Source organism: Colossoma macropomum, unplaced genomic scaffold (assembly GCF_904425465.1).
Source record: "Colossoma macropomum unplaced genomic scaffold, Colossoma_macropomum, whole genome shotgun sequence".
NCBI lineage: Eukaryota > Metazoa > Chordata > Actinopteri > Characiformes > Serrasalmidae > Colossoma > Colossoma macropomum.
This window is the reverse complement of record NW_023494785.1, coordinates 33,291,400-33,318,788: the sequence shown is the minus strand read 5'-3', so window position 1 is coordinate 33,318,788 and position 27,389 is coordinate 33,291,400. Positions and strand designations below refer to the sequence as shown.

The following is a 27,389-nucleotide window of genomic DNA, read 5'->3' as shown; positions in this document are numbered from 1 at the left end:
TATTAATCCTCTCACTAAGGATAGGCCATGCTGTGTGTAGGTTAGGGGATTTTGCATGGGAGAGTCCCTGGAGTTCAGAAGCTTCTAGAAGCTAGTGTACTTTGTTGCAAGGACAAGCTGGCCCGTGAGAGGGGAGGTAAGCTGATAAGGAACCAGTATCAGTGTTGGAACCAGTTTAAAAAGATAAAATTTAATTAAAAACCTTAAAAGAAGGGGGGCAGCTTAGGATAGTTGAGCATGCAAGTTTTTAAAAAATCAAGGACGCGTGCGGTCGGAAATAAGAGTTTCCAACTGAAGTGTAAGGATGGGAAACAATGGGAACCAAAGTGAAATGAGAAAAGGTGAGAGGGAGGGGGTGATTGCTTCATCGCCCCCCAAACAGGGTATAAAAAATGATGTTTCTGTAATGTACTTTGCATTTGGCTGTCCGGGAGCCATCTTGCCACCTGAAGCTCAATAAATGAAGACTGGGCCTTTTCCTTCCTTCAAAAAGAACTCAACGGCTGAAGTCTTTTATTCAACTTTCTTTTATTTTTGACTGAACTTTATTTTATTTTGTGTTTATGATGAGAACAAGCAACTAGATTTATTAAAAAACTAAAACATAGTTATAGAACAGATTAGTTTAATTATCCATATGTTGGGGCTCTGAGCGAGCGGGAATCGCACTTAGTCCCGACAGTATCATAGCAAAGAGCCACAGCCGAGGAAAAGTGGCACTATAACGGGTTTGCCCCGCCTTCATCTTTTGCCTCAGCCTGGCTCTCCTTTGCAGGCCCGGATCACCAAGTTTTCAGGCCCTGGGCTCATATATTTGGTAGTCCTCTACCTAGCTGCCTTTTTTGGGTGGTTTTTGGGTGAATTTTTTATGATATCACAGCAGGTTACACAAGGCTTTTTCAGCACCATGATGGCAGCATACTGACTGCAGTGTTGGGCACATCACCATCGCTATGGGTATGTTTAAAACAAAATAATAAGATTATGCACACATTAATGAGAACACAGGTTAACATAAACCAAACAATGACTGCAACATTTCCCATAAAGCATACATTCGCCCTTCACAAGCAACACAAATACCTCAGTGAAGCACCTGAAAAACAAAGCTGTAAAGCATACTGCCATCTATTACTTTTGACAGTACAACATTTAAAATTTTTTTAACAGTGGCCCTTAAGTGCAGCTGTGAGGTGCAGATCTGTCAGAATGAAGCCTTTAGAAATGTTTGAATCAGATGAATCATTGTAAATATGTGGTTCCACCACTAGACGGCAGCGCATGTTTAAAAAAGGAGACTCAGGCTGCAGTACACCAGCGAGACAGTGTTTTAGGTTTATGAGGTATACAAATAGTATACAAAAAAGACCAAACAGATTTTTGATAGATTTTGTAGAGCAAATCATGAATTTGAAAATGATATGTGGGCAATTTTGTAACATTGTTTCAACATTCACTTTTAATTTGCTACAAGTCATGGGCCCACATGTTGTTTAGGATTACTGTATTATAGTGTAACTGTGCAGTAATGTTCTCTCACACCTCAACATACTTTCCTATACCTCAGAATCCCATTTCTCATATATTCATGCTGCTTATTTATTTGTGGAAGACCTAGTTTATAAGTCTACAAACCAGCTGATTAGTGAATCACTTGCACCCTGGAATAAAATTAATCTTGGACTTATTTGGTGCATTTTTGAAAATACTCCAGAGCAACACAATACACAGGCTATTGCTTTTGCTTTGCGCCAGAAATAAATCATAGATTACAGTAGCAGTAAACGTGCCACAGTAACACCAGCCGTTTTACCTCAGGATGATTGCTGCTACTGCAATCATCAAAGCAACGCAATGAAGAAAATCATGAAGAAAATCCAATCCCATTGCAATTTCACACAGCGTTTCATGCAAAACGAGCCTGAAATGAGTTGTCTTCTTATTTCATGATGACTGGGGCTTGGTAAAGATATCAGTTTTCAATCACAGGCAACTAAATAATGCAAAGTAATGCAAAACGCATTGAATGTACGTCTATAATATTTTAGATTTATTTTAGACAAAAGAAATCCTATAGCCTAATATTTAAAGTCAACCTGAAATTCATCTTGTTAATTCACTTACCTGGTCATATTCAGCACATTCATCTTATAATATCATTTAAAAGACAAGATTCTTGTTTAACAGTAATCTTTCATCAAAATGTAATGACCTTTGTCCACCTCAGAAACATCTCGATGCACACCCCTGTCATCCCCACCTATCAGAGAAAAAAAAACATGAGTGTAGAAACAAGGACGTTATGGCTGATCGGTGTATGTGATGATTTCCGATCCATGTTGACTTGTATTTACTTGCACCGCATTAGGGGTCAAAAGTCTTATCCACAAAGGGCTGGTGTGGCTGAAGGTTTTCATTACAGTCAAGCAGAAGCACCTGATATTCCACTTGTTTAATCAGTTGATCTACTGTATGAGGTGTGCTCCTGCTGGGCTAGAAAGAAAACCTGCAGCTATACCATCCCAATGCTGATAACCAATAAGACTGGTGACCCATGCATTAAATGTGTAATTCACATGCTTTGATAAGGACAATACCTGCTATATAGCTCGGCTGTGCAAGAGGCTTCCATGGAGTTTCCAACAACACCTGTTAGAGTTTGCTGGCATTATCTTTTGTACTTATATGTCTTTTGCTAGCTTTGATCTTGGTCTTCTGTACCTGTGTTTCTCAACTGTAGACACAGCTTTAATTTAATAACTTTTAATGACTTAATAACCAACTTAATATCTTTAATTACTTACCTCAGTGGTTACCAGCCCTGGTCCTGGAGATCTACCTTCCGCTGGACGTTAGTTTCAATCGCTGTCCGACACCACTGCTCCAGCTAATGAACTTCTTTATCTATTGATTGGTTGAATCAGATAACAACAAAGATAACAAACAAATAGATCATCCACCATATCAGGCCTCAACTCTCACTCAAAGCCCAGATACCTAACAGAAAAGTATCTTATTGTGGACATGTTCTCAGAAGAACCAATTCATTAGTAAAGATCATTATGCGTGGAACAGTTAAAAGAAGAAGAAGACGACTAGCTACAAGATGGATGGATACAATCAGAGGAATCATGAAAATCCTGAGCATCCAAACAGAAGAAAGTATAATCTGGAGAAACACTATGGTCGCACGGAGTCAGAACTGATGTGAGGGCACTTAATAATCAGGGATGTGGGGATGGCATGTTAGATACAGGTCGGAAATAAACTCTGCAGTAACACCGATCTTTAGGATGAGGTTTGGTGACCACTGTCTTACACCCAATCCAACTCATGGAAGGGCTTGATAATCATTTGATAAGTTTAATCATGTGTGTTGAGGACAGTGGGTCCCACAGCGCTGTGGTTGTATTTATTCTGGTGGTGTTAAAGTTAACACATTATTAGCACAGTAAATGAATGACACCACAGTTTTTTTATACCGTTAACACATTTTCCTCAAACTTTCCTTCCAATCATCAGCATTTCCACAAAGCCAAAGTCCTATCTCGTTCAAACACAGCTTTTAGATGGTGAGTTCTATTGAAAAGTAACAGTTTCCCTCAAAATAAGACATAATGCAGCACTATGAGAGTGAGAGGTTACAATGGCAGGGGAGTTTCTGTTACTGGAGAAATAAGACAAATTAATCACGATAAAATACATGAAATAATGCGATTAATCACAATCAACTATTTTAATCATGAATTATGATAGCCTTAGGTTTTCATATGCAATCATTTTTCTAAGCATTTAAGCTACCTAGTATGTATCTTACCTAGTAAGTCGTAATTATTTTCTTAAGAAAATCTTAATAGTCTTTGTGTGTAGGCCATAGATTATCTGTCTTGATTATTTGTTCTCATTAGTGTCATGTTACATTTTACAGATTACTGGAAATTATGCAATATTTCCTTTATCTATTTTTTAACCACATCAGCGCCCAAGGATAGCAAAGAGGGTCACTACAGCAGGGTTCTGTTAACTTTTAGGTAGCTGTTGGTGCTTCGTAAGGGTGGTGCTTTGCTTCAGTGACACTGTGTGTCCATGTTACAATAGACATTCTAAAGCAGCTTTCCAAAAACATGGATCCAGAACCATAGTGAGCATCACTGAGGGTGACAGAGTCAGAAAAAATTCCCTAGGAGCACAAGGAAGGAGCACTGAGAGGAATCCAGACTGGATAAGGAAACGCACTGGATAAGGATGTAACATCTTATTTTAGACCTCCATTTTAAGAATGCTTTGAAATGTTGTTTAATGTAACTAGTACTCCATTCTGACCTTGTGCACCACACCCCAAGTCCTTTTCACAGAGCATGTGCTTGCACAGCATTTCATCGCACTGCTGATAGGTTTAAAGATTCCCTCTGGCAGCATGTTCTTGTAGAAGCCATCGTGGAAGGTCGTGAAGAACATGACGCGATCACCTCGCTGCAGCCGAGGCCCAGCTAGCTGAAGAGCTCCCGCTGGAGGTCAGGACCTTTCATGAGACTGGGGGCCATGTTGTCATCTTCAGTCAAGGAGCAGATGTCAGTTGTAGCGGAGCAGCCTGCAGGCGGCGGGGTGTCCAAGTGCTAGCCACTGGACATCTAAAATCCGAGAGACGGAGAGAGAAGGAGAGAGATGAGAAGAGGAGACAGAGGAAGATTGTGGAAGGACAGAAAAAAAGTGGAAGGAAGTGGGAAAAGAGCAGTGGAGCTAGCAATGGGGACAGAGGGTGAGATGGATTGAGTAAGAACAGGGCAATATTATATCTAGCCCATTTTGCACATGTGCAGTCATATCCTCTTGATCTATGTTGTTGTATATAGACCATTCTAGTGAATTAGAAAATACAATCCTATAATGAAAAAACTATTAAATATTCTAACCATAGGTATTTACAAGGATTATGTTATGTATGATGCATTTAAACATTGGGCATTAATAGAGATAGAAATAAGCTAAATATATATAAAATCATCCTTTTAGGGTACTTTCTATTGGGTGGCTCTCTCAAACCCTAACCCCTACATTTACACTTGTGAAAATAATAAGATTTGTTTGATCGGTTTTAAAGTTAAGTTGAATGATTTACATTCATCATGAGTTTCATTTAAAAAAAAATAAAAAATATATATATATCATAGGAGGAGGCTTACTTTAGCCACACCCCTGCATTTTAGAGCAGGAAGTGAAACCACATCCCTGTCCCGCATGCCCACATGGTGAGCAGTCAGATCCCACTGTTTTCTAAAGTAAATGTGTCCCGAAGTCTGAAACACATACTTTCTGCAATTAAGTAAACTTTGTGTTTTAACAAAAAAAATATGATTTTATGTGTGTACAACTGTTCAAAGCTGTGTTTTTGGGCATTTTTGTGTTATGTTTAAAATGAGCTAAAATTGTTACTACCGAAATTGAACATCTGGTAAAGTTTCAGTAGTGTTAAGGTTGTTTTGTTGAACTCTGTACCTTTAGTTTACATACTGAATATCGTGCATCTTTGTATTTATTTGTATAATTTGGGCGATTCCACGATCGGAGTGCCATTTAGCAACTGTAACTCTTAAATATTAAACTTGATTTTTTTTAGCAATTTTCAGCATTGTATCGAAAAAAAACGTGCATTTAACCAGTCACAAAATGTGTTAACCCACTTCGGAGCAGTAGCTCATTTTTTTTAGTTTTCTTTGCTGACAGTGGCTTAAATGAGTAACAGCGTTGAGTTTTTTTTTGCCATAGAATTATAAATACACAAAATGGGTTTACTAGCATAGAATTTCACTTTCATTTCAATACTTATGGCAAGAGCAGGATGTCGTACTGAAAACATTCTTCAAATCACACGTAAGCAATTAGTATCAAAACCTGAAAAAATATCTGCAATTCTATTAAAAATGAAGTAGCTATTTACTAATACTTTGAGAATATGTAGCAACATTAATTTCATATTCAGCAAAGTGTCTTCCGTGGTTTGAAGGTTTAAAAGCGCATATTGAAAATCTTTTGTCCTAAAGGTGGTTCACACAGCTGAGAGGTTTGAGTGCTGATGAGAGCTGACATCACAGCAAGGGGATAAAGTAGGTGAGGTTTGGCATCATTCACAAAGTAGCTCTTTTATTATTTCTGTCAGTTTTGCAGTTTTTAAAGTGTCTATATGACAATATCTAAAAGGTTTTGTTTTTAATGTATCTCTTTATTGCAAACCAAAAAACAGGCTTATTAAAAAAAAAAAAAACACACATTTTAAAAAGCCTTTGATGGGCAGTGTATAACTGTGCAGTATGGGGCCTTTCTCTCAAACACTCTCAGTCAGGGGCAGGACCTTCCTGACGCTGTTCTACATTGAGTCCATGCTGACTCAGCATTAACTGTCTACATAATCCCACGTGACAAAAAAATTACTGTTTCACATGTTAAATACTGCTCTGAAATCTAGTCCTTTCAAAGCAAGACACTAAAGAAAAAATGATAGAAATATTTTTTAAGATTTTTGGATAAATTGCATCCTTCAAACTGTAATCATAAAAAGGTCAAAATTAAACATTATTATTTCAGTGTGTTTAATCAATTCACGGCCACTAGCATCTAACTGTATTTTCCAAAAGTAGGCAACTTTAAAGAAGGCTTAGCTCCACCCACATCTGGCACAACTACATGTTTACTGAAATCTCACTAGGTGATGCAGTTCTGAGGCCTATCCTTAAGTGTTTTTCTCAAAATCAACTTTTCTCTACATTCAGAACCAAAAATCTCAGCTAGAACACCTGCATTCATTAAATCTTACATGTTCATGTTCCAAACTCTATTCTGAAGGATATTACAGAAGGATCCTAATATATTACTCATAGTTGGATTTATGCAAGATTTTGTTCTATGGAATGACCTGAAAAATGTTTGAGATTCCAGCAATTCTTTCTCATAAACAAAGACATTCAGAGTGTTTCAGATGAAATGGTCACCGCGCCTACATAACAAATATTGGCATTATATTTATTATCCAGCCTATGCGTGTCATCTGTAACGTTGATAATGGTAAAATAGTGGTAAATCTGAAAAGTATGTTTGGGGATTGTTTTGCCTTATAACACCCTGCATGTACCTCTCCACCATGAATGTGTTTTAAAAATCTTAAGCCAACACCTTATTGCAAAATTATCATATAATAATGTCTAAGCATCAAACCAGCATATTCATAACCATTTAATATAATAACATTGTGTGAAGGAGCTTATAGGGGCATTAAATGCTTCAGGCGTCTGCTTCCTGTTGCCTATTCACATCAAACCACTCTGAATGACTGTTTACATCTTAACCATTTAATTGTTAAAAAAAATTGGATGGGATTCCTCTTTAAGTTGTGAACGGGTTGATGGTCCAACCAGTCAAAAGTCCAGTCTTTAAAAGTATGGGCCAAATCTGGAGCAGCTGTCAACACCGATATATGTTGTGCGGTTGGTAGGCTACATTGTAATGTGTGCGGCTTTGCAGATGTGATTGGTTGGCTGAGGGAATGAAGACTGCAGCATAATGGGAGAGACGTGTGTGAAAGTGAGGATTTGAGGGCAACGCCAGCGTGTCGGTTTGGGTGCTCAGCCTTTCAAATGTAGCTCCTTGGGATCGCTTCCAAACAGTTCACACAGAACAAACCAACTCTGACACATCCTTCAGTGTGGTGGGTGGAAAAACACGGCACACACACTCACTGCAGTGGGTTAGGAGTTGGTTTTGATTCCAGCGTACTGAGTTGACTTCCCACAGGTATGTGCATGTTGTGCACAGTGCAGTGTTCTTCAGTGTAGGAGGAGGCAGGCATCTACACTTCTGTTTCTTTTTGTGCCTACAAAAGCAGTTCTTCAAATCCAGTTCACCAAACTCCAAATGACAAAAGATACAGCATTTTATTTTACTTATGCATTTAGCTGTTTGCTTTCGTTTGTTTATCTATTTACAGATCAGACTAGTGACCAATTACAGGAACAGCTTAATTAAATAAGTGGAGGATTATAACAAGCGCTGTTGCTTCCAGACACTGCACTTCACGATAGAATGAAGCAGTTAAAGGGCAATTCCACCCTTTTTTCAAATTTCCCACATAATGAAAGTAAATTTAAGATGTAAACAAAGTTATTCAGAGTGGTTTGGTGTGAATTCAGAGTCAGAAGTCAGAATTGTTCACAGTGGTGGTGATGGGAACCAGATATCCCAAAGCTGTAAAGCAGGCATAAAATGTTCAGAAATATGTGTCTGGATGCCTGAGACATTGTTTCACAATAGTTTTTAGTTTTGTTTATTATGCTTCTGGCATAATAGCTGCCAAACAATATTTATTTCTCTATATGTACCACTATTTTACCATTATTAACAGCAATCATAAAAACTCATCATAGGTTCATGGGTCATTTTGGATAGTCATTTAAATGGCTATATTTGCATTGTAAATATGGCAACCCCTGGTTTCTATCACCACCACTGTAAAGAAATCTGATTCAGTATGTTTTTCATTTCATTCCTATCCTGATGGGAGTGGTCTCCTCCAGGATGACAATACTTCCATCCACAGCACAGGAGGGGTCAGGGAACTGTTTAATGAGTATGAAAAATATGTAAATAATGTACTATGGCATTCAAAGGCCTGTCATACTGACTTGCCGAGTATAAAATCAAGAGGAGAGACAATCAGTAAAAATATGGCCACATTATGTTTATCATATATTTTTTCATAGTAATATGCCACAGAATGAGCCACCAACAAAATACTGATGTTTTTAACCCACAGACACTTTTCTGACAAGATATTTGAACTCGCTACATTTGAATTGTCTGTAAGGGCAAAAGTCAATTTTTGATTAAAAATGTGCAAATTATTAAAGATATCAAAATTGTGTTTGCATTCACATCTCATGTCATAACTGAGTCTCCTGAAAATATATGGAATGTGTGGCCATCTCATGTAAATAATTTGTAACTGACCAAGAATATGCAAAACTAGCCTAGGATTATAAAGATCAAATTACTAGTATCTGTGCTGAAACAACTGCATGGGCACTGAATAGACAAAATTATTAATATTTTTAATATTAAGAGAGATTTAGCTTCAGTGCACAAGAGTCAGCCTCAGCTGAGCTCTGTGTATGAGTAATCATGGGCAATACGACACTATGCTATCACTGTCAAAACAAACTACATCATGCTATGTTTTTCTGAGTGTATCATGGGCATCTTCCATAACACTGAACATCTACATGTATCATAAACTGGACAAATTTACATAATTCTACACAGATTTACAGTAACTGCACAAACTGTTTAATAAGTGGATGTATTTTATTTTTATTATTATTATAATACCAATTTTTTTTGTTTATCTTGGCAAACACTACATTAAAATTCTTCTTTTTTCTTAGCCCTTTTTTAAAATGTTGCACTGCTGCTTTGCTGGTGAATATCTTGTTCACAAACCTCAGAACCACTAATTGTCATGATAACCATCAAGTATTGTGACAGTGTCCTCAGATATCATGGTCTTATATTCTGGTCATTTTACCCACAGTTAATACAACTTCTTGAGTTTGGTTGCACTGCGTGAGGTGTATTTGCAGCTTGAGCGTGCAAAGTGTGTGTGAGAACAGAGTGTGTTGGTGGAGTGTGTGAGACTGTGGTGAGCGCTCTGGGTGTCAGCACTGCGCTGTGTGTGATGCTGAGAGGAGCAGACAGCTGCTTATTCTGACGTTACCAGCTCCGCTCTGCTGTTCCTCCAGTTTTAGATAGCACATACATACACACACACACACACACACACACACACACACACACACACACACACACACACTTACTGGCTCAGAACACATAACCGCTCACTCATGACATACACAGTCCCACAACTTTAAACAAACTCACTAGTAGATTTATTTTGTCCGCTGACCACTCCTCGTTCCCTGTTACACACACAAACACACACACACACACACACAGAGAGAGAGAGAGAAGGAGATATTTCATATAGATTATATATAAAACTATCCACTTGCATCAGGAAAAGAAATGTCAAAGAAAAATAAGTAAAAAAAAAAAAATAAAAAAAGTTAAAAAAAGGATTAAAAGCTACAGAGAACATGGGACTCCTAACAATCATGCAAGACCTGGTAGACCACCAAAACTGTCCCCATCAGATAAACAGCACTTTAAGCTTTTATCCTTGAGAGAGAGAACAAAATTAAGCGTCACTCTTGCTTTAGATCTGTAAAAATCCACAGATGTTTCTGCCTATCCTTCCACTGTGAGAAGACAACTCAGCACTATGAGTCTGAAAGGATGTGTAGCCCTTACTGAGAAAAGGAAACCCAAATAAAGAAGCTGCTGGTGTTCTCGGAACAAAGGACAATCCAAGTAATCTTAAACACTTCCAGTGATGTTGAATATGTTTGGGATTACTTGGATGAAAAGCAGTAAATACAACCACCGTCTAAGACTGAACTTTGGAGGTGTGGAAAAATATTTCTTTGAAAAACTGAAAGCAAGACTCCTGAAAAGAATGGAAGCTGTAATAAAGACAAAAGGTGGACATAGTTAATATTGAAAATGTGATATATTTAGTTGTATATATCTTCACTATCAGAACAAAATCTATTTTGTTATTGGTCTTATATGAATATACTGCACTGATATGAGTGGATCAGACACAGCAGTCCTGCTGCAGTTTTTAAACACTGTGTCCACTCACTGTCCACTCTGGTAGACACTCCTACCTTGTTGGTCCACCTTGTAGATGTAAAGTCAGAGACATTAGCTCATCTGTTGCTGCACAGTTTGTGTTAGTCATCCTCTAGTCCTTCATCAGTGGTCACAGGATACTGTTGGCTGGATATTTTTGGTTGGTGGGCTATTGCTACATTGTCTAACATTATAACTAAAATGTTTTTTCTTTCTGCTGCAAATTTACCATTTTGGAGATCTTTTGTTCTGACAGCAATGCTTCTTGTACACACACACACACACACACACACACACACACACACACACACACTCATACACACAAATATGCACACACACACACACTCATACACACAAATATGCACTCATACACACAAATATGCACACATACCCCCCCCACACACACACACACACACTTCTATCATGTCCCTGGCTCTGCCCTGGGTCTGATCTCTGCATTATGTTTGCTTTCAAGTAAAATCAAATTACAAGTTAGCGATTCGCCCTCATGGATTTTTTTCCGGGTACACAAACACGATGTGCCTCTTTGGCCTCCAGGACTGACTCGGGGGAGTTGTTGTTCTCCCCTCGTGGGATGAGGGACAGATAAGGGGACTGGAGGAACTGTGGGACGGCAGAGAGATGATGAGAGAATCTCTCTGCAGTGTGCTGTCCACATTCCGTTACGGCCCCGGTCAAGGGCAAGGCTCCTGTGAGTCAGCGGCGAGCGGACGGTGCCCGCAGTTTCACTGCCCACTGTTCAGGCTGCCCACAGCCAGTGATGAAACGTCCTCTCCCCCTCCAACAACCCACGGCTACACTCCTCTACCCCTGGCACTCCTCAGCATCCCACACGAAGAAGGCGGGGGACAAAAAATTAATAAATGAAGTCGGGAGTCAAATAACTTGAGTCATAATGTGTAGTATTAGAGATGAGGGAAGGGGGGGATTATGGCCATGGCCTCAGTCTAGACTGTTTCAAGCAGCGGAAGGGGCTCAATCTGAAAAGGTCGTGTCATTTAGACCGACTGCAGAAGGACACAGATGATTCTGTATTCTGTACAAATGCAACATGACAGTGATATAACAGTCATCTACAATTCAAACTAAAAGCTATGGTTATACATACTGGACATACTGATGAACAGAAAGAGAGAAGGGATGACATAAGTCATGTTCTGCAGCTTGTGGTTGGTTACGGATGGGGACGGCTGGGCTGTATGGTTTTCTAAGGCCTAGAATGAAGTATAAATAATACATTATGATGGTACTTTGCCATGAATTTACACAGATCAGCCATAACATTAAAACCACCTCCATGTTTCTATACTCATTGTCCATTTTATCAGCTCCACTTACTATATAGGTGCACTTTGTAGTTCTACAATTACAGACTGTAGTCCATCTGTTTCTTTGCATACTTTGTTAGTCCCTTTTCACCCTATTCTCAAATGGTCAGGACCACCACAGAGCAAGTATTGTTTGGGTGGTGGGTCGTTTTCAGCACTGCAGTAACACTGATGTGGTGGTGGTGTGTTAGTGTGTGTTGCGCTGGTCTGAGTGGATCAGACACAGCAGTGCTGCTGGAGTTTTAAACTAGCCCACCAACCAAAAATATCCAGCCAAAAGCGTCCTGTGGGCAGCGTCCTGTGGGCAGCGTCCTGTGACCACTGATGAAGGACTGGAGGTTGACCAACACAAAGTGTGCGGCTTGATAAGCTATTGTCTCTGATTTTACATCTACAAGGTGGACCAACAAGATAGGAGTGTCTAATACAGTGGACAGCAAATTGACACAGTGTTTTAAGTCCAGCAGCACTGCTGTGTCTGATCCACTCATACCAGCACAACATATACTAACACGTCACCACCTTCCCAACAAAGAACCAACTGCCTTAGATTAATTGACCCTTAAGTCCCTCCACAGGGAAAGGGAAAATGCACATATGTGTTGAACTTGATATTGTCATTTTTTACCAGTGGCAAACTGTGACTATCAGGGTGAGGCCTGCAGTTTGTTTTATAAATGTCAAAAACAAGAAAAAACTATGATAATACTAATTTCCGCTAGCACCACTATGGGATTCTAGTAGTACATTAGCACTCATCTAACAGCGATTCACATATTTTGGCCACTGTAGACTAAACATTTGAAGTTACAATAGACATTTGATGTTTTATTGAAGTTTGTCACAGACATATTAACATATATTTTACCATGCAGCATTTTTACAGGAACCTTAGGACAGAACTGACTTTGTTTTCCATTTCTAACATCTGACTGAATCTCACTGGTCAGGCTACCACCTGTACTTGCAATCAGTGACATATCGAGGACTTCCAGAAGACCTCTCAAAATTGGTTCCACCCACTGGAAATCAAAACATCACTTTCCAATTATGTAAGTGGTTAATCTGTGTTCAGTCCAGCTTCTGTTACCAAAGAGAAAATAAATCCTTCCAATGTAACCCTTTTGTTTCCAACCAAAGCTTAACAGTGGAAAAAAAAGTCTTACTGAAGTATTATTATAATTATGATTATAATTTATGCTTATAATTATGTTCAATAAAAATGAACTAAAATTGTATTTAGGCAAACCATTCCCCAAGTTTTTGAAACAGTTTTGAGTTCCAGTTCAAGTAGATTGGAGACCGTCTTGTATGACCATTAATAATGGATGTTTGCCACGATTGCTGCTAACTGAACAGACTTGCCTATAAGGACACAGCTAACGCTGGTCTTCTAAGCATGGCCTGAGTGCGCTAACATAGAAGCCTACATTTCAAGGCAACATTACTTCATGCACCAGCACACTGGAACCATTTCCAGTTTTAACAAGAGAGGTCTTTTCCAACAGAAGTGATCTGTTTTCCGTTCTAACGAACCAGTTAGGCGTTTGCTAGCCGCATGCAATGCCTGGAACCAGTTCCACTCAACTCACTAGCACAGCGGAACTGCCTCAGATGCGGACGTTGTCAACGGCTAAAATCAAGGCGAGCTAACGTATAATGACATGATTATGTAATGGTGCATAAGGCAGAGGGCAGAAAGAAAGCTTGCGTGAGGATGTGGGTGTGTGGGAGTGTGTGTGCAAGTGAGAGAGAGATGCTAAACATCTTTTCCCTTCTTCCATCCAATTTAAGGTAGCAGCCAGGTCTATTCAACTCTTTCTTCTAGGAGAGATCCACATCACCAGTCTGGGAAGGCAAAGGTTGGCCAATTTTCTGGACTACTGGTCATGTTCTGCTACCAAGCACCCTGTGGGCATTCAGACATCTCTAATCATTTGACCTGGCCTCACAACCATGCACTTCCAACTGGCAAGTACCTAGCTTAGCAGCAGGTGAAAGCCAGACCCTGCCGTTCTCTATGGTCAGTGACGGTTGCTCAGCAATCAACCATGGACAGAGCATGGCCCAACCAACTGGGCCAGAGTCCAACTCCAGGCAGCAAGATGATAAAGATAAAACGACAATTATCCAGGCTTTAATTTGATATTTAATCAGCTGAGACATCATGATGATGGGATCTCTCTCTTCTTCATCTTCAGTTTCCTCACTGCCACTCACTGTTTTTCTTTTTTCCTTCTCGTCCTCATATTCCGTTTAGGCACAGGCATGCTTGAATCTGTCTCTGGAATTTAAGGGAAAATTCCACCAATTTTCTGCCTAATTAAATTAAGGTGTAAAGTCACTCAGAGTGATTTGATGTGAAATGCTACATTCTGGTGTAACTTACAGAGTCAGAATTGTGTATAATGGTGGTGATAGCAACCAGTTGTCTGAAGCATTTAATGCTTTAAATGCTAGATACTCAGACTGTGATTAATCTAGATTATACTCAGGCTGTGATTAGTCCAGGTTTAGATACTCAATCCAGAGAGGTTGCTAAAATAAAAACAGAAATTGTTTTACCAAAATCTGTAGAAAAAAGTGTTTATAATAGTAAAAGGCAATGCTGTCACAACTGCCCCCATGGTTAGATCAAACTTAGCTTAGTTAGCTGGAAAAAGAAAAAAAAAATACTGTGCTGTGAGGCAGACCCCTGGATCCAGAATGCTAAGGAGGTTATCTGTCATTTAAATTCAACTCTCAACAATTTATGGAGAAGTTTGGAAAATTCATCAGAATTCCCCTTTAAGCCCACAAAAACCCATATAATGCTACACCCAAAAACCCATAAGGTGACTTTCTATCCCCCTCTGTCTTTCTTTCTGTCTCTTTCTGTCCATCCACCAGCCTGAAATCTCCCAGCTCAACAAGTGGAAAATGAAATCACATTTCAAAACGCTGAACAATAAAAGCACACTAAAATGACTCTGTGATGTCTTTGGGTGTTGGGTTTGCCTCGTTGCACTTCTCCCTCTCACTCTCTCTCTCTTTCTCCCTCCCTCCAACCCTTTTTTCTCCATCCTCTCTCCCTCCTTTCTTTCTCCTCCCACTTCCCCCCCTTGCCTTCTCTGAGTCAGGAGAGTGTAAGAACATCATCCTCTTTCTCTTTCTTCTCTTCCTCCTGCACACATACATAGACTCTTCTCCACTCACCTAAGAACACTCCTAGTCTCCACACACATACACACAAACACACACACACACACACATACACACGCACATATACACACAAACTTGGAGGACCCTCCAGCGTCCTTGTGCTGAGCGTATAGGTGGAGGGAGTTGGATTCCCTCTCCCGTCCGTCTCTCACCATTCCGCCGTGCGGGGAGAGCTCCGCGCTGGCGGCCCCGCCCCTCTCCCGCCTCAGCCTGGGACGGAAGACCCTGCTGGGGGCCGCAGCCGCCGTCATGCTGCTCCTCATCCTGGTGGTGCTCATTCCTGTCCTTGTCAGCTCGGTGGGCAGCAGCGAGGACGCCAGCCGCTATGAGATGCTGGGCACCTGCCGGATGGTCTGCGACCCTTACCTGGACAAAGCGGGCGGCACGACAGCTGGAGCCATGGGCACAGCTGTCACGCACATCCAGGCTGAGGCCCTGACCGACAACAGCATGGGCCCCCCGCTGCCCACCTATTCCCACGGGCCACAGGGCAGGACGGGACGCCCAGGGAAGCCCGGACCTCCTGGACCTCCAGGACCACCGGGACCGCCTGGAGAGCCAGGTCCACCAGGACCCATGGGACCACCAGGAGAAAAGAATGGGGTAGAGCAGCCGGGGATCTTCTCCTTGGGTGGTAGAGCTGCGACAGGCATCAGCACAGCCACCTATGCAATGGGGCCCCGCGTGGCATTCTACGCTGGCCTGAGGAACCCACAGGAGGGCTACGAGATCCTGAGGTTCGATGACGTGGTCACCAACATCGGGAATAATTATGACAGTTCGTCGGGAAAGTTTGTGTGCAAGGTGCCCGGGACGTACTTCTTTACCTACAACGTCCTGATGAGGGGTGGGGACGGAACCAGCATGTGGGCAGACCTTCTGAAGAACGGACAGGTGAGGTTTATGTCATTGCTTCATTGATTTAATAGATGTTACTATAGATGCTTTTTTATAGAATCTCATTTTGGCAAACATATAGTTGTATGGAAAGGTTGACTTCTAAGTGGAAATAAGAATCCACATCCTCTACATGGAATTTTTACTTAAACGTATTGGAAAAAAAATTAAACATAAAATATAAAATGTGACATAACTTTTGCACAGTCCACATTTATGCTTTATTTTTATTTTTTTGCAGTATGTTAAATTCAGTAAATAAACAGTAATTGTGCATTAAAATGTAGAGAAGTGTGTTATTTTCACTTTGCATATAACTGCAGATGCACTTTATTGATCCTGGAGAGGATTGAGGACAGGGGTACACATTTAACCCCTGTCAAATTTGACAAGTAGGGGGTACCAACATTGGGAGGCTATAGCCCACATACTTGGTGAAAACTTGGTAAAACTTGGTAAAACTTGGTGAACAAAATACACCTAAAACTCAAATAAAGAGAAATGTGATGATAATAAAGCAGAAATAAGGACTATTGACAAGTGTTACAATGTAATAAACACATTACATTAACTTTCATTATAAGTTAAGATTTTTTTTCCTTCCCCTGTAAAGTTACTGTTTTGGAGATTTTTGTGATGACACGCATTTTTCTGCAGATTTTAGATCATATTTTCTATTTACTTGCTGAGTTTTACATATTGAAAAAAAGAAAACATAAAATACTGTACCATAACTTTTGCACAGGCCACATTTTATGCATATTTTTCCCAACATGTTAAAATTTGGTATATAAACTGCACCTTTTAATTGTGCATTAAAAATGTGCAGAACTGTGTTCTCTGTAGAGGATGTGTTCACTTATTTTCTAAACCAACAAAATATGTCATTTGACCAGGGGCGCCCAAACGTCTGTATTTGACTGTACTTGTAGGAGAAAAATGGAGCGGAGGTGCATGACAGACAGACAGACCGACCAACCAAAGAAAACAGTACCTATAAATGCAGCACGACTGTAAGAGTCATAGTCAGTCATACCCCATCTGTCCAAGCAGAGACTGTTGAGTTTCTTGGCTCTGTAATGAAACGCTTAAGGGAATCCGAGTGCCGCACTCGAAGTGTATGTGCTGCCACAAACACCAATGAAGTTATCTTTTGGAAGACATTTAAAAACAGAGCGATGTCAGTACGTATTTCAGTGTGTACGCTACTGAGCGTAAACAGAAGTGAGAGCTTATGAGGCTTCACTGAACCAAAAGCTTCCTCCGCAGGACAAACCAAGAACAGCATGTTTGCTTGTGTGTGTGTGTGTTTATGTGTGTCCTTTTTTCCTGCCTTCCTTTACTGTGTCATCCCGAATCAGTAGCTTTCTCAAACACATACGGCCCGCCAAACACACACACACACACACACACACACACACACACACGCACACACACACACACACATAGCCAGTGAAGCAGCAAGGCTGCGACAGGGATCGAGTGTCCATGCATATATGTTTATACGTAAGTATCGTCACTGTCCAAAGAAAATCAAGCCATAGCCAGTGGTGTAGCATTTTTGATGTATTTAGTTAATGTTAACACATTTTAACATATAATTGTCTACCACCAAAATAGTAACTTTACAGGAGACAGCAAAAACGTTCTTAACTTTGAATGTAAGTCAGTGTAAAGAGATTTTATTCCAAGTGATTTTGGAGCCTTTCTATTGGACCATTCATCATGACATTTTCACCCAATGTAAAGGACAGCTGCCAGATTTAAATGATGCAGAAAAATGAAAACATTTTTAAAGTAACAATATACTTACTATATGCACTATACACTATGCAATTAAACGCAAATATACATATAAACGTGATCTACAAATATTTTTGTATGTATTTTCCAAACCTACAATTGCCAATTTATTATATATATCTCAGTTGATGTGTTTTGTATTTTATGGTGTAAATGACATGAGGCAGATAAGTACACTCAAACTGCATTTAAACACTGCTACACCTCTATCAAATTGTTGAGGCGCAATTTTAGATGACTCATTGTGCTAAACAGCCAGTTGCCTCGTCCTGTTGATGTAGCACTTAATTTGATTCATTATTCATTTGTTATTGAAATAACTTTTTCAACTGTTTTTTTAAGAACTTAAAATGCCAATTTGGCCCATTAGAAACAAGTATTGTCATTTATATTGTGCCTTTGAAAGTTAGTAGTATAGAATAAAAAAATAGAACATAGAAGTCGACCAAAAAGTTCGTCCCTCAGCCAGTTTAGCCGTAAAGAAATTGGAATCTGCCATACAAATTCATCATCTGTGCATCTCTACTTATTACTCAGTAATTATATGGAAAATAATGCAATAAATGCAAAAAGACTTACTACTACTATACAAATAAGTGTGCAACAAAAGCCTGAACCTGCTGGTGGGTCCTGGCCATTTAAAGATGAAATCTTCTAATTTGGATCTGTCGGACCTGTCTGATGTATAATTAGTCATTTTAATACTTAATCATAAGCCTAACTAACAAACCAAAAACGAAAAAAATAAATGTTTGGGCCCTTTTTGAGAATTTTAATACATCTTTGTGAAGACATCTGGTGTTCAAGTCCTCAAAAGTACAGAAAGACAAGTGCACAGTGCGCACACACACACACACACACACACACACACACACACACACACACACACACACACACACACACAGCATTGTTAGCACTGAACAGAAATCTCACAGGCAGCACTGTTGATGCCAAAAGCTGTTTTAGAATGTTAGCGTGAAGGCAACAACACCTGTCATGTGCTAAAAGTGCAAAATAAACACATACAGCACAGCGAACCACTGTAAACCGCCAGCAATTTAAAGAGATTCTAAATGGGAATTTCCGTTAGAACTATAAGAAATGTTAAGGTACATTAACGCTCACTGAATGGCTGGAAGAGTAGGCAAATGGTGGTCTTTGATCAGGGAAATGGGCTACAAGTTCAATAAATCTCACCGTGCAACTTTTTCTTCACTCCTTCAAGGACACATTAAGATGCTTCCCGAACAAACTAAATCTCCATATCTAACTTACATAATAATAACATGTGGTGATGATGACTGAAACAGACATGAATGTTGAACTAGTAGCATTCACAAATGCAAAGAGCAATCTGTGGTACTCTGTCGAGCCCATTTCCTCTTAAACTATGATTCATGAATTAAAAAATGTACAAAATGAGCCTTACATTATAAAAACATCAGACAACAGGCTTGCAGCACAGAATAATCATTTATCCTACTACAGTACTTTATGAGATAAAACTAGAAATTTAACTATTGCATTGAAAAATCTGCATTTTTTCTCTCCAGCACTGCTTGAATAAAGGAAAACAACCACTGTATGCAACTAACAGTAACTGACCATCCAAACTTTATGTCAAACATATATACATCAAATAATATATTTTAATGCTTGTGTTATTTAAACACTGTGGTCCATGAGAAATTAGTTATAGACACAATTGTTGTTTCAGCTATAAATGCTATGAGGTTAAAATACAGAATGCCAGCTTAACTCAAAAGGTACTTACATGTAGTCCCTTAACCATAGTACTGAGGCATCCACCACAGGCTCCATGCTGCGTGGGGAGCTTAGGGGATGTGGCCATGCAAAGTGGCTCTCGGGGTGCACCACACTCCCGGTTCAAAAATGGACATTTGTCTTGTGTCCTCCCACGTGGGGAGCCCTGGGCTAGCGTCAGAAGTGGGATGCAATCACCGAGTTTGAGGAGGTCGAGCAGCACATCGACAAACTCGAAGGTACAGCAAAGAAGACATAGCCCAGAAGAAGGGGGTACCAAGCGCTATGCTTGCTCACTCCTAGATGGATCCAGCCCGCGGAGGGTGAGGTTGCTGGCTGGGGAAGATGGTGAAGAAAACAGGGGAGCCCAGCTGGAGCCCGGTGAGATAGAGATGGCACACATACCATGCTCATGACGGGACATACCTTGTTGGCAAGTGCACCTGGGAGCCGTACTCCACACAGCTGCAAGTGGTTGCCCAGCATTATGGCTGGATGGCGGCCATCACTGTGATACAGCTGTGTTCCGCAGGGGAAAGTAGGTGCTTGTGAATCTGCACATGACAACCTAGCAGCATTGACCACGGCCCCTCAGCAACACTTCAGGCAGGTGTCAGTAGTGTATTTGGGCCAGCTGTTGCGGAGAAGTGGAGGCTAAAGAGAGAGTGTATAAGGTGCTAGTGGCAGAGCTGAGCGGTTTGATAGGTATACCCGAGAAGGCTGCGGAGGAAGAGTTGGTGCTGGAACCGTTTCTGAATGTGCTCACCACACCAGTCAGGCAGAGAGGGTCGGGTCGAGTGCAGCATAGACGGAAAACAGCTCACAGCCGTCACTGACACAGGCTCATCAGCGTCACTGCTACGTTCAGGTGTGCTTCCCCCATCCCGAGAGCGGTACACCCAACAACTGGGAAGCAATGACTGTCCAAATTATGTCCAGGTTTGGAAATGGGGCAAGTGAAGCTGCTTGCAACGGCTAGCGGTGGATCCCCAAGGGCCAAGGGCAGGGCATACTAGCAGCAACCCTGTCAGGATCGATGACACAGTGGACAGTAGAGAAAGTGGAAGGTGGAAGGACCGCTGCTGCTGTCGTTGCCCCAGTAGCCTCGGACTTAACGCTGTGAGCTATGAGGAGTTCCGCTGCCCCCAGTAGGAGCCCTGCCACCGTCTCCATGTTGTGCGCTGGGCCAGGAGGAGCCGTGGTGCCAAGAACATGGCCCCGAGAGATGACTGGGGGTGTTTGCTGCCAAGAAGGGGGCACCCCGCGGCCCATGTGCTGGCCAGGATGGTGGAGAGGCTGGGACTCCAGCTGCAGAGAGGCTGCAGTGAGCACTTGCATGCCTTACAGACTTTGGGCTGCAGAATTGTCTGTGAGGAGGAGGGCTTTGTAGTGTAACTAGTGCTTAGAACTGTCTAGCCTCCTTGTGTGTCGTGTCTTCCTGTGTCTTCCCCTCCTCATATTTCGCTTTGGGGGAGCGCTGAGCTGGGCATTTCGCTGCCTCTGTTGAAGCGCCTGTTTAAAATAAAAGAGCATTTGCCCAAATGTGCAATGTTGTCCGTGTCTTCGTATGTGCCAACAAAACACTGTAGTCGTGTATGGGCAACATATCATCACTATTGGGGCAATACTTTCTATCTCTGTTTTTGTTGCTTCTGACATATTTTGAAAACACTAGCTGTCCTTTACATTGTGTAAAAGGGTCAGGATGACTTGGAATGAAATCTCGCCACTTTACCAAAAAAGCATCATCAAAAAATCAATTAGTTTAAAAACAACAGCCAGGGGCTTCAATGATGTTAGGTATTTCGCCCTGTACAGTGCATAATATTGAAAAATTCAGGGATTCCAAAGAAATATCTGTGCATAAAGGAAAAAGTCGAAAACCACAAATATATGTCCATGACCATTATCGTTTGACTCCTCAGACTGCACTGCATTAAAAAACGGGTATGTTTCTGTGATGGATATCACCTTATGGGCTCAGAAATACTTTGAAAAACGTTGTCAATAAACACTGTCCGCTGCTGTATCCATAAATGCTAGTCACATTGACCTCATTTGAAATGCACTGAGGCACAGTAGAAATGAACACTGTGGTCTGACGAGTCAACCGAGTTACCAGAGTAAAGTTCAAAAGCCAGCATCTGTCAGAGTATGGGGGTGTATTAGTGGTTAACCTGCACATCTGTCAAAGCACCATTAACGCTGGTCACATTTTGGAGCAACATATGATGCCTTTTAGACACTTTCTAGACATTGTCTTTTTAGGTACATCCACACTTATTTCAACATGACAATACCAAGCCACATTCTGCATGTGCAAGTGCTAGACTGGCCTAGCCTGTCTCCCATTGAAAATGTGTATTTTATTAAGCTTAAACTATGACAGAAAGACCCTGTATGGTTATATAGCTGAAGATTTGTATATTACATACAGACGGATGGCAAAAATTCAAAAAGTCCACTTTCAAAACTGGATCAGTTTGTTTCTTCAGTCCCCAAATGGTCATTAAGTGTTCTTAAAAGGAAAGGTGATGTAACACAGTGGTAAATATGCTCGTGTCCAAAATATTATTAAATATAACTGCATAAATGCAGCCCTGCGATGGACTGGTGACCTGTCCAGGGTGCATTACGCCCAATGACCGCTGGGATTGGCTCCAGTGCCCCCTGCGACCCAGAAGGATAAGAGATTTAGAAAACGGTCTTACTACTATTATCTGTTAATAATATGTTCAGTGTAATCCCATTGTTAAAATGGTTGTGTATATTCAAACTGTGAATTGTGAAAATTCCTTATACAATATGCATACATATACTGAAATAGTTCATGTAAAAATTTTGTATGTAATTTTTGTTCTGTAAAGGTTTGTCCTGATCGTTTACTTAATTTTCAATTACAGCGTCCATTAAGTACAAATGATTGATTTGAAATTTCTAAGGAGATTAGACATAAGGAAAGAGGAATGTCAAATGACAAAAAAAAGCTTCCAAAATTCAAAAAGTACAAAAAAATTACTAAAAACTGTAGAGAAAATGGAACTCAACCGCACAAGACCTGGTAGACCACCAAAACTGTCACCGTTAGATAAACAGTTTGTAAACCTTCATCTTAGAGAGAGAGGAGAAAAACAAGCTCCACTCTTATTTCAGATCTGAAAAAATCCACAGGAGCTTCAGTGTAACTTAAATATATGTTTCATGCTTTTTCTGACACTGAAAAATAAACATCAAATAATGATTTTGACTAGAAATTAAATGACTGCAGGGTGGTCTCTGACTTTTTCACTGTACTATACATACACATAAATACTGGTGTGTGTGTTTGTTTTTACGTGGGATCTAATGTAGCGATGTGTATGTGGAGAAGTTCAATTTGACCTTACAGTCGTATCTGCTGATATAAAATCTGTCAAAACCATGAAATTCAAATGTGTACTAAAGCATAGCTAAACAGAGTAAAGTGCACAGATTTGTTTGTGTGTGTGTGTCTATGCGTGTTGTGGTTTGACCTTGAGTGCTTTAAGCGCTAACCCACACTGATCTAGCACACACACATGCACACATACACACACGCAGACAGTGTGTGTTGGTTGAGTCAGCGTTGTTACTCATGTTAAAGAGAGCAGGATGAGGCGGCCTGCAGGGACAGCTTCTCCTCGCCTGACTGATACACTGACATTCCCCTCACTTCTCTCTCTCCGCACTCGCAAAAACGTCCGTCCTGCCTGTCCAGCTCACACCTCGCTTTCAACAGCACTCCAACACAACCACATAACACTCACAGTCCGCATTAATTTCTCTCTCTTATTCAGATTCAAATGGCTTGACTGGGACACGCCGGCATTAACAACTGCTGCCAAAGCTATAAAATGGCTGAATAGTAATAGTGATAATACTGCAGAAGATAGATAGATGCTTCTTTTGTTCTTTCGTTCTCTTACTGTTGCTTTCTCTATGTATTTGTTCCTTTCTCTCTCTTTCTACATCTTTCTTTCTCTCTCTCTACCTCTTTCTCTCTGCATCTTTTATTCTTTCTTCCTCTATTTCAACATTTCTTTCTCTCTCTGCTTCTTTTGTTCTCTTACTGTCTCTATCTCTATGATACATACATCTGTCTTTCTGCATCTTCTCTCTCTACTTCCTTCTCTTTGCATCTTTCTCTTACTGTCTCTTACCCTCTTTCTTTCACCCTACATCTTTCTCTCCACATCTTTCTTTTCTCTCTTCTTCCATTTCTACATTACTTTCTCCTTCTCCTTTCTTTACATTGTTTTCTGTCTACATTTTTCTCTCTATATCTTTCTTTTTCTCCTTTTCTGTCTGTACATCTTTCTCTCTCTGTCTCTCTCTCTCTCTCTCTCTCTCTCTCTCTCTCTCACTGTCTCTTTCTCCCTACACCTTTCTCTCCACATCTTTCTTTCTTTCTCCCTCTATTTCTACATCCCGTTCTCCTTCTCCTTTCTTCACATCGCCTTCTCTCTCTTTCTCTGTTTTTCTCTCTACAGATTTCTTTTTCCGTCTCTACATCACTCTCTCTCTCTCTCTCTCTCTCTCTCTCTTTCTCTTTCTCTTTCTCACTCTGCCCCCCCCCCAAATTCAGATTCAAAGGGCTTTACTGGTATGCAGCTGTAGCCAAAGCATTAGAGGAGGTTTAATACTAATGATAATATTACATCAGAAGAAATAAATAAATAAAAAATAAACATATTCATTTATGTATTGTGTATACACACTATACACTCAAACTGCAAACACAGAACTCTCTCTCTATGTCTCTCTCTCTCTGTAGGTGAGGGCGAGTGCTATAGCCCAGGATCAGGATCAGAGTTACGATTACGCCTCTAACACGGTCATTCTGCATCTGGACCCCGGAGACGAAATCTTTATCAAGCTGGACGGAGGCAAAGCCCACGGAGGCAACAGCAACAAGTACAGCACCTTCGCCGGCTTCATCCTCTACTCTGATTAGCGGCAGAGGTCAAACGTTCACGAGGGTGAGGGGGCAACGGTCAAGGCTCATGATTTCATAAAGCGAGGACGTTTCAGTGTCTTGTTCAGTGAGAGAGACAGAGGGGTCTTCACTGATCTGCCTGAAAGATTTTATCTTAGCCGAGGCTCAGTGGCTACACGGATGGATGGATTTGTCATTTCCTTCCTCTTCATTCAGACAGGCAGTCAAATCTGGTTGAGTGATTGATTGAAATTGTCTATCACTTATTTATTTGCTTTCTTTATTTTTCATTCATTTATTTACTCATTTCACTATTTATTCACTCGTTTGTTTGTGGATTCATTCGGCTATTAATTTGTGCACTTATGAAGTCATTTACTCACTCATTCCTCTGTTTGTTTGTACACATTTGATGTCTAATCCTTTTAAATCTAAACAAGCCACGTTTTCAGTTGATTCAGACCACTTTGTATACTTTTCAGCAAACATTCAGCAAATGTTCATTTTCTCCTAGCTTGTCTAACAATTTTTTAAAAAGCAGCCACGACCACACAAACCTTGCACAGTAGATCAGAAAAACTCCATTTGTCTCTCTCATCCACTCATCTTTTCTCTGGGAGTGCTATTTTAGCCGCGTGATGAGGCCGTGAGCGTGTGGTTTTCTGTTTCTGGACAGTAGCTGTGGAAACGAGAGTCAAGCCAAGTTGCGTTTAGCCGTTTCATGAAGATATTTGTCTTTGTATGAGTGTTCTTGTCTCGTCTTTGATGATATGCGATGATATGTGTCGTGTGTAATAACTGACCTTATGAGAAACTATACCCAGAACTTTATGAGATTGCTGTGTCCACCCGATTCTGAATTCAATGTGGAAAAGCACCCTGGTCCTGATGCCCCATCCAAAACCATAGCATTTATATCAGTATCCATCTGTGGAATAAAATACAAACGCTGGGTGTGGAAATATCAGCTTACGCTTTCCTAAAACCTTATACTGTGTGGTTTCGGAAAAAAACTATGGCTTTGATCAGGACAGGAGGCAATCTCCAGAAGAATGGCCACTTATTGTATAGTCTGCTGCTGAGAAAAATGAGAAGAAATGAGATTATTTAAAAGCTCCAATCAGGAATCGCTGAAGCAGCACCCTAGGTCTTTACTCCGGGATGGTGATGTTAATTATCTCACTGATATGTATCGTCAACATTAATTATTCTCGGTATATTACTTGATGTAGGTGCAAGTGGTTGGCCTACTGAGTGAAAGCCCTTCATCAAATTAAGAGGAATGAGAAAGGCTAGTCACTAACTAGGATCTTATGGGCCCCAGTGCAAAAAAATTAATTGCCGCCAAATATGAAAATTACCTTCAATGAATAAACAAATGTACTTTTAATATGTTAAAATGTAATTTGCTAGTTCACTCACTATTTCAATATCTCAACCAAGTTGATGAACCATTAGGGCTGACGTTTATCATAGCACAGTGTTGGGAGAATTACTTTACAAATGTATTTTAGTACAGATTAGTGATTACCTGGAAAGTAATTGTAATGTACTCCAAAGGATTACTATATTAAAGTAATGTAATCTGATTACGTTCCATTACTTTTGGATTACTTGCCTTTTTAAAGTCGTACAATTCAATAATGAATAAGGTCTTTTCCCACCTCGTTATTCTTCAGTTCCACATTATTCTTCATGGTTAACGTTTATATTAGCTAGAAATTCTATAGATTGGCCAAATAATAGACCGTAAACTGCTGCCTGTGAGGGGGATCCTTCTTCAGGTTTCCCTCTCAATTCTTCAAATCTGACATTTTTCTAAAGAAAATGGCTAATTTCGATGAAAATTGATGAGTTTTAATGTATGTGGTTTAACTGTTATCTTGCCAGTAATCAAGATATTTTTTCTGATGCACCTATTACAAGTATTCCGTTACTGCCCAACCCTGTGTTTCTGTAACTGTAATGGAATACAGTTACATAATTTTGTATCCTGATTACGTAACACTGTTACATGTATTCTGTTACCAACCTTGATCACACCTGCCCATAAAGGTATAAAAGTAGCCATATAAAGTCTAATTAAGACATTAGGAGGCACGATCGTAATGCACCCCACTCCCCCACCACCACCCCTGCACCCCACTATAGGGCCGCCAGTGCAACTGTCAGTGGTTGTGCACTGGTTACTATGATAACCAATGGCCAACTTGCATCTCTTACCTACAAATATGACATCCCCAGTGTGGCCATTCCTGATTGGGGTTATTGAAGGAATCTGTAATCCACCATATGTATCTGTAAACTATACTTTTGCTAATAAATGGAGGTTTTTCTAACAATCTGTGTCTCTTGGATGACTGAACAAAAGACACAAAACACTTGTGTTAGCTTCCAGACGTTCTTGTTGTTGTGTTGTTGCCAAGAAATGCTGCATCGAATACACCATCATATCAAAACAGCAAGAGGCCATCAGAGAGACAGAGAGAGAGGGAGATAGAGAGAGAGAGAGAGAGAGAGAGAGAGAGAGAGGGGGAGAGAGAGAGAGAGAGAGAGAGAGAGAGAGAGAGAGACCCAGAAGAGGTTCAGATTGATTATCCTGATTGCAAAACAGAGGGAGAAAGAAGGGAGAGACACATCATGGCTAAATATAAAGGGCGTGAAATATCAAATGACCGGAGGGC

At 40.5% G+C, this 27,389-nt stretch overlaps 1 protein-coding gene across 1 annotated transcript; it reads left to right on the top strand.

Moving 5' to 3' along the window:
• The first annotated feature begins 15,536 nt into the window (after nucleotides 1-15,536).
• Nucleotides 15,537-27,004, top strand: LOC118822447 (C1q-related factor-like). Its single transcript, XM_036591509.1, has 2 exons — nucleotides 15,537-16,181; nucleotides 24,544-27,004. Exons 1-2 carry the CDS (start codon nucleotides 15,537-15,539, stop codon nucleotides 24,721-24,723), a joined length of 825 nt encoding a protein of 274 aa, XP_036447402.1. The 3' UTR covers nucleotides 24,724-27,004.
• The last annotated feature ends 385 nt before the right edge of the window (nucleotides 27,005-27,389 follow it).

Coding starts and splice junctions, on each gene's coding strand:
- LOC118822447 (XM_036591509.1), top strand. CDS start 15,537: ATGCTGCTCCTCATCCTGGTGGTGCTCATTCCTGTCCTTGTCAGCTCG. Junction 16,182..24,543: donor ACCTTCTGAAGAACGGACAG/GTGAGGTTTATG, acceptor CTCTCTCTGTAG/GTGAGGGCGAGTGCTATAGC.